General features: G+C 39.4%; 1 protein-coding gene across 1 annotated transcript in view; it reads right to left on the bottom strand.

Moving 5' to 3' along the window:
• kirrel1b (kirre like nephrin family adhesion molecule 1b) overlaps positions 1–13,119 on the bottom strand; it is a 166,797-nt gene that overhangs the window by 8,572 nt on the left and 145,106 nt on the right. Inside the window, exon 13 of the mRNA XM_062987779.1 lies at positions 702–832. Coding sequence (XP_062843849.1) covers positions 702–832 — 131 coding nt within the window. The remainder of the gene's footprint in view (positions 1–701; positions 833–13,119) is intronic.

Genomic DNA, 13,119 nt, shown 5'->3' with positions numbered 1-13,119 from the left:
TTCAGAATCAGGGAAAGACTTTTTAACAAGGCAGACGCGCATTGATCCATTGATCTGTAGCTGTTGTGATGCTTCGTGGTGTGAAATGCAAAAACTCCCTCTGCAGCAGTAACAGCATTTTCTGTTTTACCCGGTCTTCACTAACTTTTTCTTTAACTGCACCTTTATTGGACACTATGCAGGTCATGCATTTTGCTTCCCAAGGATCCCTCTACATTTTTTTCTGTAATTCGCCTATAAATTTTCACTTGCGCTTGGGCATTTAAAAAAAGTGCGAGAAGGTAGGACCTGAAGAGAAAGGTGACATCAGTGCAAAAAACACAAAAAGAATAGCACATGCAGACTACAAAAGCCAAATCCCGGACATTTTGGTGATTTGGAAATCCCGATCGGACGCATTTTTGAGGTCCACAAAAGAGGACACGTCTGGAAAAAAGAGGACGTATGGTCACCCTATCATAGCAAGTTAGTATTAATTAAAAGGGACCATGTAAATCATTAAAATACACAGACTATATAAAATAATGTTAATGTTTTATTATAGCTAAGGTCACATAATCCTATTTAAAATATACACTGTTTACTCCCTCCCTTGTGTTGCATGCTGTTTTTGTCACATAGCTTAGCTGATACACATAAAGATGAAGTTTACAAGAGCATGTTAAACAGAAATAACACACAGAAGTGATTCTGTTAATGACACACTCAGAGTACACTGTCTTTACCATGCGAGTTGCGGTGGAGACGCTGGCTGTGTCTTCCTCCAGGCTCGGCGTCTCTTTGTTGACAGTTTCAACCTTGATGTCAGGCTTTAGTGCAACCCCTCTGCGTCCTGGAAACAAAATCAGCATGTCAGATGGATCACCTCAATACAAGGAATCAATAATAGAACTATTTCAATGTCAGTACTATTTCTGTACATCATTTTGTCAAGAGTGCTTTAGAATTAAATGTTGTTACTATATAAACTTTTGTTTTTGTTATATGGTTCTAGTGCATATGTCTAATTTGAATTAACAATCTAAACATTTACAGATTTTTAGTGGTCGAGAAATTTGTACCCTTAAACTCGATGTTTACCTTAAACTCAACGTGCTCTGCTTTTTAAAATTTAATTATTTAATTTCAAAATAACAATGAACAGCTGCTTTGTTCAGCACTTGGCTTAAGCGGTGAAGTAAAACGTCATCAAAGTGTGAATATGAAACGAATCTGCATTTGTGTGGAATTACCGTCAGATTCACTCTGAAAGCATCCACATGTATCTGTGTTTAGCTGGATTTTCCTCCTGTTTCACTTTCAAACTTGTGTTATAGCTCGGGTTCTCAGAAATTGTGAGAATCAGCTTTTCCGAGAGTCTAAAACGCTTATCGTTAAAAAAAAAAAAGCTTAATGTGACTATGTATAAAAAGAATGACACAGTAACGCTAAAATTCTCTTAATTAAGACTGTTCATAAGTTCTCACCACTAATGAAATTTCTCACTTGTTGTTTTAGTACAATAAGTCACGTTAAGCTTTGTGCACCACCACACTCCATAGGAAATAACGGCACATCCAGCGCATAAGATATTTTGCTGCTTCTCATGTTAATGAAAAGGAATACAGTATTTTAAGACCAAGCATCTATGTGATTAAGAAGCATAAGGAAACAATAAAGAAAAAAGGTAAATTGCAGATTTTATTGTATTTTTATTAATTTTTTAACTGTTTTTAATTGTATTTGTGTTATTTTCAGTTAATACATGTCAGAAACAACCCCATTATTTTACATTTGCCTACAATATATGCAGTTCCATATGGGACCATGGAACGCATTAACATATTTCCCATATATACTTATGGGAAAAATACGCCACTCCCGGAACCAACTGATGTTTCAAGGTACCAACTGTATTTAAAAACACTTTAAGCATCACTGACAGTACAACTGAATTAACAAACTATGTAAAAGTTAAGTAAAAAATCACAGAAATACCAAACATCCTTAATTAGGTGATCTACAACAAACAACAAAATCCAGCTGCTTCTCTGCAAACAGTACTGGGCATTACACAACATTGAAAGAAAAATTAATGGGGTGATGTGCCAGGACAAATTAAGTCAGTTTTAAATGGCATCAACCAAAAAACTAAATCTGAATATTTTAACTAGACAAACCACAAAATAAAGCCCAGATAACTCAAAATGGTGGTAAAGTCAGCTTGCACAGAAGATAAGAAGGTGGATGTGCTTGTATAGCCTACCCCATTTGGTGAATTAAATCATATTAAATATTCTACAGAGGATTTTAAAATTGCTAGTCTATCAGATAGACATTTGTATCCATAAAGATACAAGATTGTTTTTGCCTTTTTGCAGTCTCTACTGCTGATTGAGTTTTTTGTTAATCTGTCTTTTACTCCTTTGATGTCTCTGTATGTTTTGGTTTGATAAAAGAAAATCTCAATAAAGAAAATGGTTGAAATAAAAAAAGGTGGGCGCCCAGGTGGCGCAGCGGGATATTCCGCTGACGCACCAGCACCGAGTTTCTGAACTCCCGGGATCGACGCTCCGGTCGGCTGGGCGCCATCTGGCGGGCATAATTGGCAGTGCCTGCAGCAGATACAAATTGGCCACCGTATCTGCAGGGTGGGGACCGGACTATATGTGGGTGGGTGGGTCTTCATACACTGTGTAAGGACCCTGACTGGCAGAAGAGACGCCCGTGCGGGAAGCGCGGATGAGAAGAGGAGAGCTGTACATGTGTAAAGAAGGCGTGGGCAGCAGCGTGCTCTCCTCGGATGCAAGTCTGGAGTCTGTCAGCAGTGGAAGACAAATTGGATGCGCTAAATCGGGAGGAAAAACGGGGAGAAAATGCAAAAAAAAAGAAATAACAAAAAAAAAGGTAAAGCAGCGATAATTAAAAATACTTTAAAAAATTTAATAAAAAACAGCAAAAAATGTTTATCTAAATATAGAATAACTTTTGATTTCATTTATGCACCACATTCCAAAAAAATTGGGATAAGGGAAACAATAAACAAGAAACACAGTGAAATCTAGGAACAAAAATTAAAACTGGTGATGCTGTCATAATTGGGTATAAAGCAGCAAGAATGGGTTGAGGTTGAGCAAAGAGTCCAGCAGTTAATCCAACATGTTCCAATGCACAATTGCAAGGAACCATTTGTTTACAATCTACTGTCCATGAAATGATTAAAATGTTGTAATAGAAAATTATGAGTAAGGGGTTTCTTATAAAATCATATAAAAGTATTTAACATATTTAAAGTGTAAGATGGTTTTCACATATCCAGTAAGATGGTTTTAAGGGCACTGAGACCGAGGTCATGAAAGAGACAGAATCAGATAGAATGTGCAAACCTAAACATAACAAGGATGTAAAAACAAAAGATATCTAAGCAAGACAAGCCATCACATCACAAAACCAGAATTATTTAGAAAACAACAGACTCTATGGTGCTATGGTGCCAAGATGTACAGTATCTCTTATTTTTAAATAACACATCCTGATGATCCTGATGATTCTCTTGTGCCCGACTCCGAAAAGGAGGGGTTGGCAACGGAGATGTTCACAAGTCACAAAATACGAGTCCGAGTCGAGTCACGAGTCTTTAGGCTAGAGTCCGAGTCAAGTCACAAGTCAATATAATAAACACAAAACATACAGGGGTTGGACAAAATAACTGAAACACCTGTCATTTTAGTGTGGGAGGTTTCATGGCTAAATTGGACCAGTCTGGTGGCCAATCTTCATTAATTGCACATTGCACCAGTAAGAGCAGAGTGTGAAGGTTCAATTAGCAGGGTAAGAGCACAGTTTTGCTCAAAATATTGCAATGCACACAACATTATGGGTGACATACCAGAGTTCAAAAGAGGACAAATTGTTGGTGCACGTCTTGCTGGCGCATCTGTGACCAAGACAGCAAGTCTTTGTGATGTATGGAGAGCCACGGTATCCAGTGTAATGTCAGCATACCACCAAGAAGGACAAACCACATCCAACAGGATTAACTGTGGACGCAAGAGGAAGCGGTCCGAAAGGGATGTTCGGGTGCTAACCCGGATTGTATCCAAAAAACATAAAACCACGGCTGCCCAAATCACGGCAGAATTAAATGTGCACCTCGACTCTCCTGTTTCCACCAGAACTGTCCGTCGGGAGCTCCACAGGGTCAATATACACGGCCGGGCTGCTATAGCCAAACCTTTGGTCACTCGTGCCGATGCCAAACGTCGGTTTCAATGGTGCAAGGAGCGCAAATCTTGGGCTGTGGACAATGTGAAACATGTATTGTTCTCTGATGAGTCCACCTTTACTGTTTTCCCCACATCCGGGAGAGTTACGGTGTGGAGAAGCCCCAAAGAAGCGTACCACCCAGACTGTTGCATGCCCAGAGTGAAGCATGGGGGTGGATCAGTGATAGTTTGGGCTGCCATATCATGGCATTCCCTTGGCCCAATACTTGTGCTAGATGGGCGCGTCACTGCCGAGGACTACCGAACCATTCTGGAGGACCATGTGCATCCAATGGCGGTGCCGTGTATCAGGATGACAATGCACCAATACACACAGCAAGACTGGTGAAAGATTGGTTTGATGAACATGAAAGTGAAGTTGAACATCTCCCATGGCCTGCACAGTCACCAGATCTAAATGTTATTGAGCCACTTTGGGGTGTTTTGGAGAAGCGAGTCAGGAAACGTTTTCCTCCACCAGCATCACGTAGTGACCTGGCCACTATCCTGCAAGAAGAATGGCTTAAAATCCCTCTGACCACTGTGCAGGACTTGTATATGTCATTTCCAAGACGAATTGACGCTGTATTGGCCGCAAAAGGAGGCCCTACACCATACTAATAAATTATTGTGGTCTAAAACCAGGTGTTTCAGTTATTTTGTCCAACCCCTGTATATCGGAAATGTAGTGTAGAAATAAACAAATAATTATGTAAGTTCAGATAAAAACAACAACAGATTAGCGACTGTATTTTGCCATTTTACTTAGTGCCTTTACTTTCCTAGGTACCAGTTAAACGCTTAAACTGACGTTTTGTTTTCATTGCAAATTACGGCACAGCGGCCAAAATCCCAAACACAGCAAAAAATCCATAATACTGCTTACCTTAGCTTATGTTGTTCCAGATGCTATTAAATTTATAACCGTGTGTCCCATTAGGAATATAATCCGTTATTTTGTAAATGTGCTTATAATTAAAAAGCTTCAAACTTTTCCCGGTTGTGAAGTAAAACACGAACTCGTTAGAAAGCCGATCAAGCGTTTCATTGACAATCATCTGTGTGACGCAAACTGAATAAATGCAAATAACAGCATTTCTTACTAATAATTAAAATCAGAAGGTCTGATTGGTTCAGAAAGCGGTTCTTACAATCATTAGCACCAATTCTGTAGGAGCGTTCCATTCACATACAGTATGTTACTGTGAAGTGCAGTACGTAGGGTATTCCACCATTTCCGACGCTTCATCACTACACCGGAAGCTGGCTGTAACATTTACCCATTGCGTGTGTTGCGGTTATAATGGCCGGAGCATTATTAGAGAGCAGAAAATGACACAAATAGAATGATGTCGGATATATAAAATTGTCACACGTAACTAATGTTGCTGACTTTGGTTGTCCACAAGTCAGTCGTGTCTGAGTCATTTGAGTCCCCATCTCTGGTTGGCAATAGGGTATAAAGGACCTTTGTAAATTTACTTAGGTTGTTCTTACTGCGGTATCCACAATTGTGCTTTCATTAAACTTCAATCCAGCTAAAGAGAATCTCTTGTGTCTGAGTTTGCTTTCTCCACAATGTTCAGAAAATCTAGATTTTTACAAATCAAAAAACAATATTAAATGCCTCTGACCTTTGCTCAATATGCTTTGAATAATTTTTGAAAACCCAGGTCAATAAACATTATTTGCATCTACAAATGTAGGTGAAGACAATGCAAGCACAAGCCATTTATCAACAACATCCAACAATCCAGCTGACCTCTGTGGGTTCTAGCTAATCAAACTGGAAGTCTGCCACCTTTCAGATTGTTTTTGGAAATAATTGACGTCATATTCACAAGGTCCAGGAGAAAAAAGACCGACCTTCACATGAATGAAAAGCGAACATCTATCATGGTGCTAGGGTGTCAGTTGGCACTGGTAACTTGCACAACCATCTGAACAATCTTTGTCAAGAATGCTTGAACATTCTGCATATAACAATTTACATTTATGACATTTAGCAGACCGTTTTTTTATAATAGACTGTATACAATGTGATCAATCTAAACACCAATCTTTCAGAGTCTGAATACACTTTTGCTCAACAGTGGCAACTTGCCAAAGTTGGGGCTTGAACCAGCTTACTGTACTTTACCACCTAAGCTAACTATCAGCACCTTATGCCTAGTTCACACTACACGATTTTTGCCCACCGACTGGTCAGCGCTAGATTTGCCGACTCGGAGGCGACTCGGCGTTTGCCTTGTTTTCATGACAAAATGTAGTTTGGAGACCAGAGTTGCTTGCCTGTGATTACAGTTGGTGATGGATGGTGTAGTGTGAAACCCCCTATCGCCGATCAGTCGTGACTTAAAAGACTCCCGATTACAAGAGATCCAGTTGTGTAGTGTGAACTGTACAGCAACCTGACAACTTGGAAAGTCGTGTAGTGTGACCTTGGCATTAGCAACTGAGCTAACACTTCCCCAAAGTGACCAACGGTTGTAATGAATACAATGCAAGCAATTTAACAAAACCCAAAAGTAATAGCAATAGCATGGCTTTGTAGTAAGAGTGTAGGTGCTAGACTGGCCTGTCTGCCATTAAATATGTGCAAAGCTTTACACAAAAAAGGCACTTTGAACACCAGTGGGATGAAACAGAATGCAGACTATGAGCAAGATCTCGTCTGAGCTTTGACTGAATGAGCACAACCAAAAAGCAAACGCTTATGAAAAGCCTTTCCAGAAGTATAGAGGCTTTTGTAGATAAGAAGTGGGTGTCTACTCCATATTAATGCTTATGATTATGAAAAAGGATGTTCAACAAGGCTTGTGGTCAAGTGTCCCTATACTTTTGGTCATACTGTATAACTACAATCATCACTCCTGGGTAGTTAATACCAAATGTGACCGAATAACAGCAGTCGATCGCTAGTTAATAGTGTTAATACATTTGGAGTCAAAAGTTTACATACATTTAGGGAGTTGAATATATTAATGAGTTGAATCATTCTTTTTTTCGAGACACTGGCCTTATTTTTTTGGTCCATTTGTTGCTGAAAAGCATCATGTCCAATCGACATATAATTACTAAAATTTTGTAGCACACTTGCACTTGTTTGCCGCTTGTCATTGTGGTTCAAATCACACCTCCAATCTTTTACATGGAAAAAACTCACTGCAGTTTGCTTCATTGCTCACTGGTGTAAACAGAAGGTTAATGGGTAGTGACCACACCTCATCAAAGTAGATGCATGGACATTCTCCAAAGACTATTTTTACTGACAGTGGACACATTTAAATTTGCATTTAGCAGACAAACCAACTTAAAATTTTGCCTATTTTGACAAAAGCAATGTCAAAAATTAAAGGTTTAACAGTGATAACTTGGTGATAGTGGGGCTTAAACCAGCAACCTACTGATTACAGTACAGTACCTTGACCACTGAGATACCAAACAAATCCTTTTTCCTTTACTTTACTATTACGTACTATATCAGTGAGGTGGGACTTGGCATAGAAAAGTTAGAGAATTCATGTTATACCCCACTAAATAATACACCAATCAGGCGTAACATTATGACCACGTTCCTAGCCCTGCAACTGTGATGCACTGTGTATTCTGACACCTTTCTGTCAGAACCAGCATTAACTTCTTCAGCAATTTGAGCTACAGTAGCTCGTCTGTTGGATCGGACCACACTGGCCAGCCTTTGCTCCACACGTGCATCAGTGACCATGACCCTGTCGCCGGTTTACCACTGTTCCTTCCTTGGACCACTTTTGATAGATACTGACCTCTGCAGACCGGGAACACCCCACAAGAGCTGCAGTTTACTTCAGAGATGCTCTGACTCGGTCGTCTAGCCATCACAATTTGGCCCTTGTCAAACTCGCTCAAATCCTTACGCTTGTTCATTTTTCCTGCGTCTAACACATCAACTTTGAGGATAAAATGTTCACTTGCTGCCTAATATATCCCACCCACTAACAGGTGCTGTGATGAAGAGATAATCAGTGTTATTCACTTCATCTGTCAGTGGTCATAATGTTATGCCTCGTATACCAGGATATAAATAATCCAAGTTGTAAGTTAGAAAACCCACAATAAATGTATATATTTTTTCCAAACGTGTTTTAGTCATTTAATCACATTACAGGAACAGTGTTAGGGTCCTGGAAATCCCAAGACTGATACAATTAACATACATTTCTCTTACAAGTGTACGTAATTGTTTGACCTGAACTGCAGGTATGAAGCTGGACAGGCTAGTCAGCAGGAAGGTTGCTGTCTAAGTATTTTTGGTAGTGATGTTCCTGAATGTGAACACAAGGTGGCAGCTTATCTACCCAGTTCAGTTTAAAACTGTGGCACTTTGCAGCAGTGTAGTATTATGAAGTCTCTGCTAAGCCATTCTAATGCAGCCACATGTCCCATTATTTTCAAACGATTTACAGTGTAATTTCATTTCATTTTCATTTTCGGCATTTAGCAGACGCTTTTATCCAAAGCGACTTACAATTATGACTGAACATGATTTTGAGCAATTGAGGGTTAAGGGCCTTGCTCAGGGGCCCAACAGTGGCAACTTGGTGGTGGTGAGGCTTGAACCGGCAACCTTTTGATTACTAGTCCAGTACCTTAACCACTGAGCTATCACTGCCCTAAATAATAAATACGTGTAATAAAACGTAGGACTCATAAAACACAGCAATAATGACTAAAATCAAGTGTCTACAGTCTAGACAACATTCTCACCTAAAGTTGTATGGAAGGATACAGGTAATACTAATCATTAATCAATAATCACTAGTCATTAAATACTGATTTTACTGATAAATGATTTTTAAGTAAATGTAGGTTTACACTTCTTTGCAAAAACATTTAACACATACACCGATCAGCCATAACATTAAAACCACCTCCTTGTTTCTACACACACTGTCCATTTTATCAGCTCCACTTACCATGTAGAAGCACTTTGTAGGTCTACAATTACTGACTGTAGTCCATCTGTTTCTCTGAATGCTTTGTTAGCCCACTTTCATGCTGTTCTTCAATGGTCAGGACCCCCACAGGACCACAACAGAGCAGGTATTATTTGGGTGGTGGGTCATTCTCAGCACTGCAGTGACACTGACATGGTGGTGGTGTGTTAGTGTGTGTTGTGCTGGTATGAGTGGATAAGACACAGCAATGCTGATGGAGTTTTTAAACACCTCACTGTCCCTGATGAGATTAGTCCACCAACCAACAATATTCAGCCAACAGCGCCCCATGGGCAGCATCCTGTGACTACTGATGAAGGTCTAGAAGATGACCAACTCAAACAGCAGCAATAGATGAGCGATCGTCTCTGACTTTACATCTACAAGGTGGACCAACTAGGTAGGCGTGCCTAACAGAGTGGACAGTGAGTGGACACGGTATTTAAAAACTCCAGCAGCGCTGCTGTGTCTGATCCAATCATACCAGCACAACACACACCACCATCATGTCAGTGTCACTGCAGTGCTGAGAATGATACCTGCTCTGTGGTGGTCCTGACCATTAAAGAACAAGGTGAAAGCAGGATAAAAAAGGTATGTAGAAAAATAGATGGACTACAGTCAGTAATTGTAGAACTACAAAGTGCTTCTATATGGTAAGTGGAGCTGATAACACTGTGTAGACACTGTGTGTAGACACAAGGCGGTGGTTTTAATGTTATGGCTGATCGGTGTATACAGGGTGTCATGTTTTCAACTTTTTCAGGAAACATTTTATTCTTTATTTTACTTCCCACAGTATGTTAAATTCAGCAACTGAACCTGGGCATTAAACCCCTTTATACGAAGACTTTAACTTAGCAAATTGACAAAACATGACCACGTGTCCAAATGTTTGCCTTCATTCATTCATTGTTTTACCACCGCTTTATACAATTCATGGTGGCTGTGGGTACGATTTACTGGGCGAAAGCCAAAAAAACACACTGGATAGGTCACCAGTTCATCACGGGGTAAACCCCTGTACACACTCATCCTTCAGAGGACTTTCTCCAATTGACCTGACTGCATGTCTTTGGACTGTGGGAGGAAACCGGAGCACACAGAGGAAATACACACAGACACAGGGAGAAAACATGCAAACTTCACACAGAAAGGACCTAGACCACTCCACCTGGAAATCGAACCAGGACCTTCTTGCGGTGAGGCGACAGTACTACCCTATGAGCCACCGTGCCACCTCCAAATGTTTGCATTACACTGTCAATGGATAGTTTATAGCAGGGGTGTCAAATTCATTTTCACTGAGGGCCACATCAGCATTATGGTGGCCCTCAAAGGGCCGATTGTAACGTATCCTGCTGTGATTGCAGTCTGTTGTTTTTCTTGGAGGCTGAATTCTGCATTTATATTGTCCTACTTTACCACAGACACAGCCTCATAACACAAGAGACGCACTTCTCTTCCTGAATCACAAACTTGTTTTCATTTTCATTAAATTTCCTCCTTATGCTTAATTTTCTTACTTATCTTCTTGTACATTTTAGGATCATGTGTAAATATGTGTAACATCATCTACTGGCGGGCTGTGTCACTTTGCAGGTCACAAAATCAGCATGCATTTTGAAAGATGCAGTTTGTTTAGGACTTTACAGTGTATTTTTAAGACAATCATTCTGCCCTCACTAATAGTTTATCCCCCTTTCTCAGCTAGACAGACAGACAGACAGACAGACAGCTCCCTTCAGAATACAGTCGGTTTATTTGCTTCCCAGCTGTGTGATACACTGTGTGCATCAAAATGAAGTAAAAATACAAACAATAAAAACAATAAAGAACTTAATACAGTAAAAGCACACAGCTGTAGTCAAGTGTTACATCTGGTACAATATGAGATTTAACCAAACGTAAAATAGCGCTAACGAGTTAAAATTTTGTGTAAAGATACTAATTGCTATAGTAACGTAACAACGGTATTTAATTACGGTAAATTTGTAACTAAAGCGCTGTGATATACTCACTAAACATTTACTAACAACTGAGAATATAAACGCCACTACTTACAGACGATGCTTTGGTATTATACTGAAAGATAATTATTTATATTTATTATTATTGTTTACATTACTGACTACGCTACTTCGCGTTCTCTTTGCCGTAAAAGTCACATGGCTTCTCAGCGAAGGTTAAAGTTAATTGCCATGACTACGATGTCACGGTTGTCTCTTAAAGGCGCAGGAGTCCCATTAAATTATAAGCGCGTCTCTGTAACGACTCGAACCATCACAACAATCATACAGTCGTTAAACCTCTCGCGGGCCACATAAAATGACGTGGCGGGCCGGATCTGGCCCGCGGGCCGTGAGTTTGACACCCCTGGTTTATAGTAATCTACCTGGTTAAATAACTAGTTTAGCAAGTTTAACTGTTAAGCCAGTTTAACAGAGCAAACACACCCAGGATTGGTTTAAGCCAGCTCTGTAGAACAAAGATTCTCAATAGGGGATCAAGGCCCACTAGGGGGTCTCAGTAAGCCCAGAGAAAGGTCCCATAGCATTTTAGTAAGAACTCTTTTTATATTCAACTCTTATAACTCCCACACATAATAGGACAGGAAAATCAATAGGTTATTAGCATAAGGGAGATATTTTGTGATATCTACGTATAGCCTATGTTGTTGTTTTTTTTAAATAGACAAATATTTTATTATCCATGAATATTATCTTATCTATGAATTTCAACAGTAGAACCAGTTATGTGTCTAAAATTCCTAGCAGGACTACTACCATCCTGGGTGTAGGAAAAATTGGTTGAAAACTGCTGCTGTATAATATACACCGATTAGGCATAACATTATGACCACCTTCCTAATATTGTGTTGGTCCCTCTTTTGCTACCAAAACAGCCCTGCAACTGTGATGCACTGTGTATTCTGACACCTTTCTATCAGAACCAGCATTAACATTTTCAACAATTTGAGCTACAGTAGCTCGTCTGTTAAATCAGACCACACGGGCCCCATGTGCATCAATGAGCCTTGGCCGTTCATGACCCTGTCGCCGGTTTACCACTGTTCCTTCCATGGACCACTTTTTCCTGCTTCTAACACACCAACTTTGAGGATAAAATGTTCACTTGATGCCTAACATATACCACCCACTCGTCGGTGTAAATCTTACTCATCTAAAACCTTACCACCAAAGTAAAGCAGTCAACTTTCCACAGAAACACTGTGACAACTGGCAGTTTATTCACATTCAATTTTGCGTTAATTTTTTTAACACAGCATTATGTTTAAAGCTTAGGCTATGGTCGTCATGATTATGAAGACACAAAAAAGTGGGTTCTTAGGACGATTTTAATCTTATTAAAGAGCTCAGACCAGCCCTGATGACCAATTCGAGGCATTAATGTTTGACATTCAATATCATACGTACATATCATAATACTGCTCTTACGTTGGATTAACCAGTTCAAGGCTCTTTGAAAATACATTTGTCCTCCATCCCTGTGTGTTGACCCCAACTATGTGGTATAGTAAAATATCTTATTGGTGAAGCTTTAAAAAGGTCAGCAGCAAACCGGGTCACAGTTCAATTTAGTTGAAAAAAAAACAAAAAAACATGGTAACATTCTTTTTAGCAGAACCTATGAATAATTTTTAATTTATGTAGTGATTGTAGCTATTTTATTTATTTATTTATTAATTATTTGTAGTGATGTCTTTTATCTTATGGTACTTTGAAATTTGTACACAAATGTAAAGTGCATTACAAATTAAATGTATTATTATTATTATTATTATTATTATTAACACAGCGGACAGTGCTTCACTCGATAAACAATGACACAGTCAGCACAAAAGTGTTTTCACGTGAATGCCACCAACATAAATAAAA

This window comes from Trichomycterus rosablanca, chromosome 25, assembly GCF_030014385.1.
Source record: "Trichomycterus rosablanca isolate fTriRos1 chromosome 25, fTriRos1.hap1, whole genome shotgun sequence".
In the NCBI taxonomy this organism is placed as follows: domain Eukaryota; kingdom Metazoa; phylum Chordata; class Actinopteri; order Siluriformes; family Trichomycteridae; genus Trichomycterus; species Trichomycterus rosablanca.
Note: the sequence above shows the minus strand (reverse complement) of the source record. Positions and strands in the feature narration are given on the sequence as shown.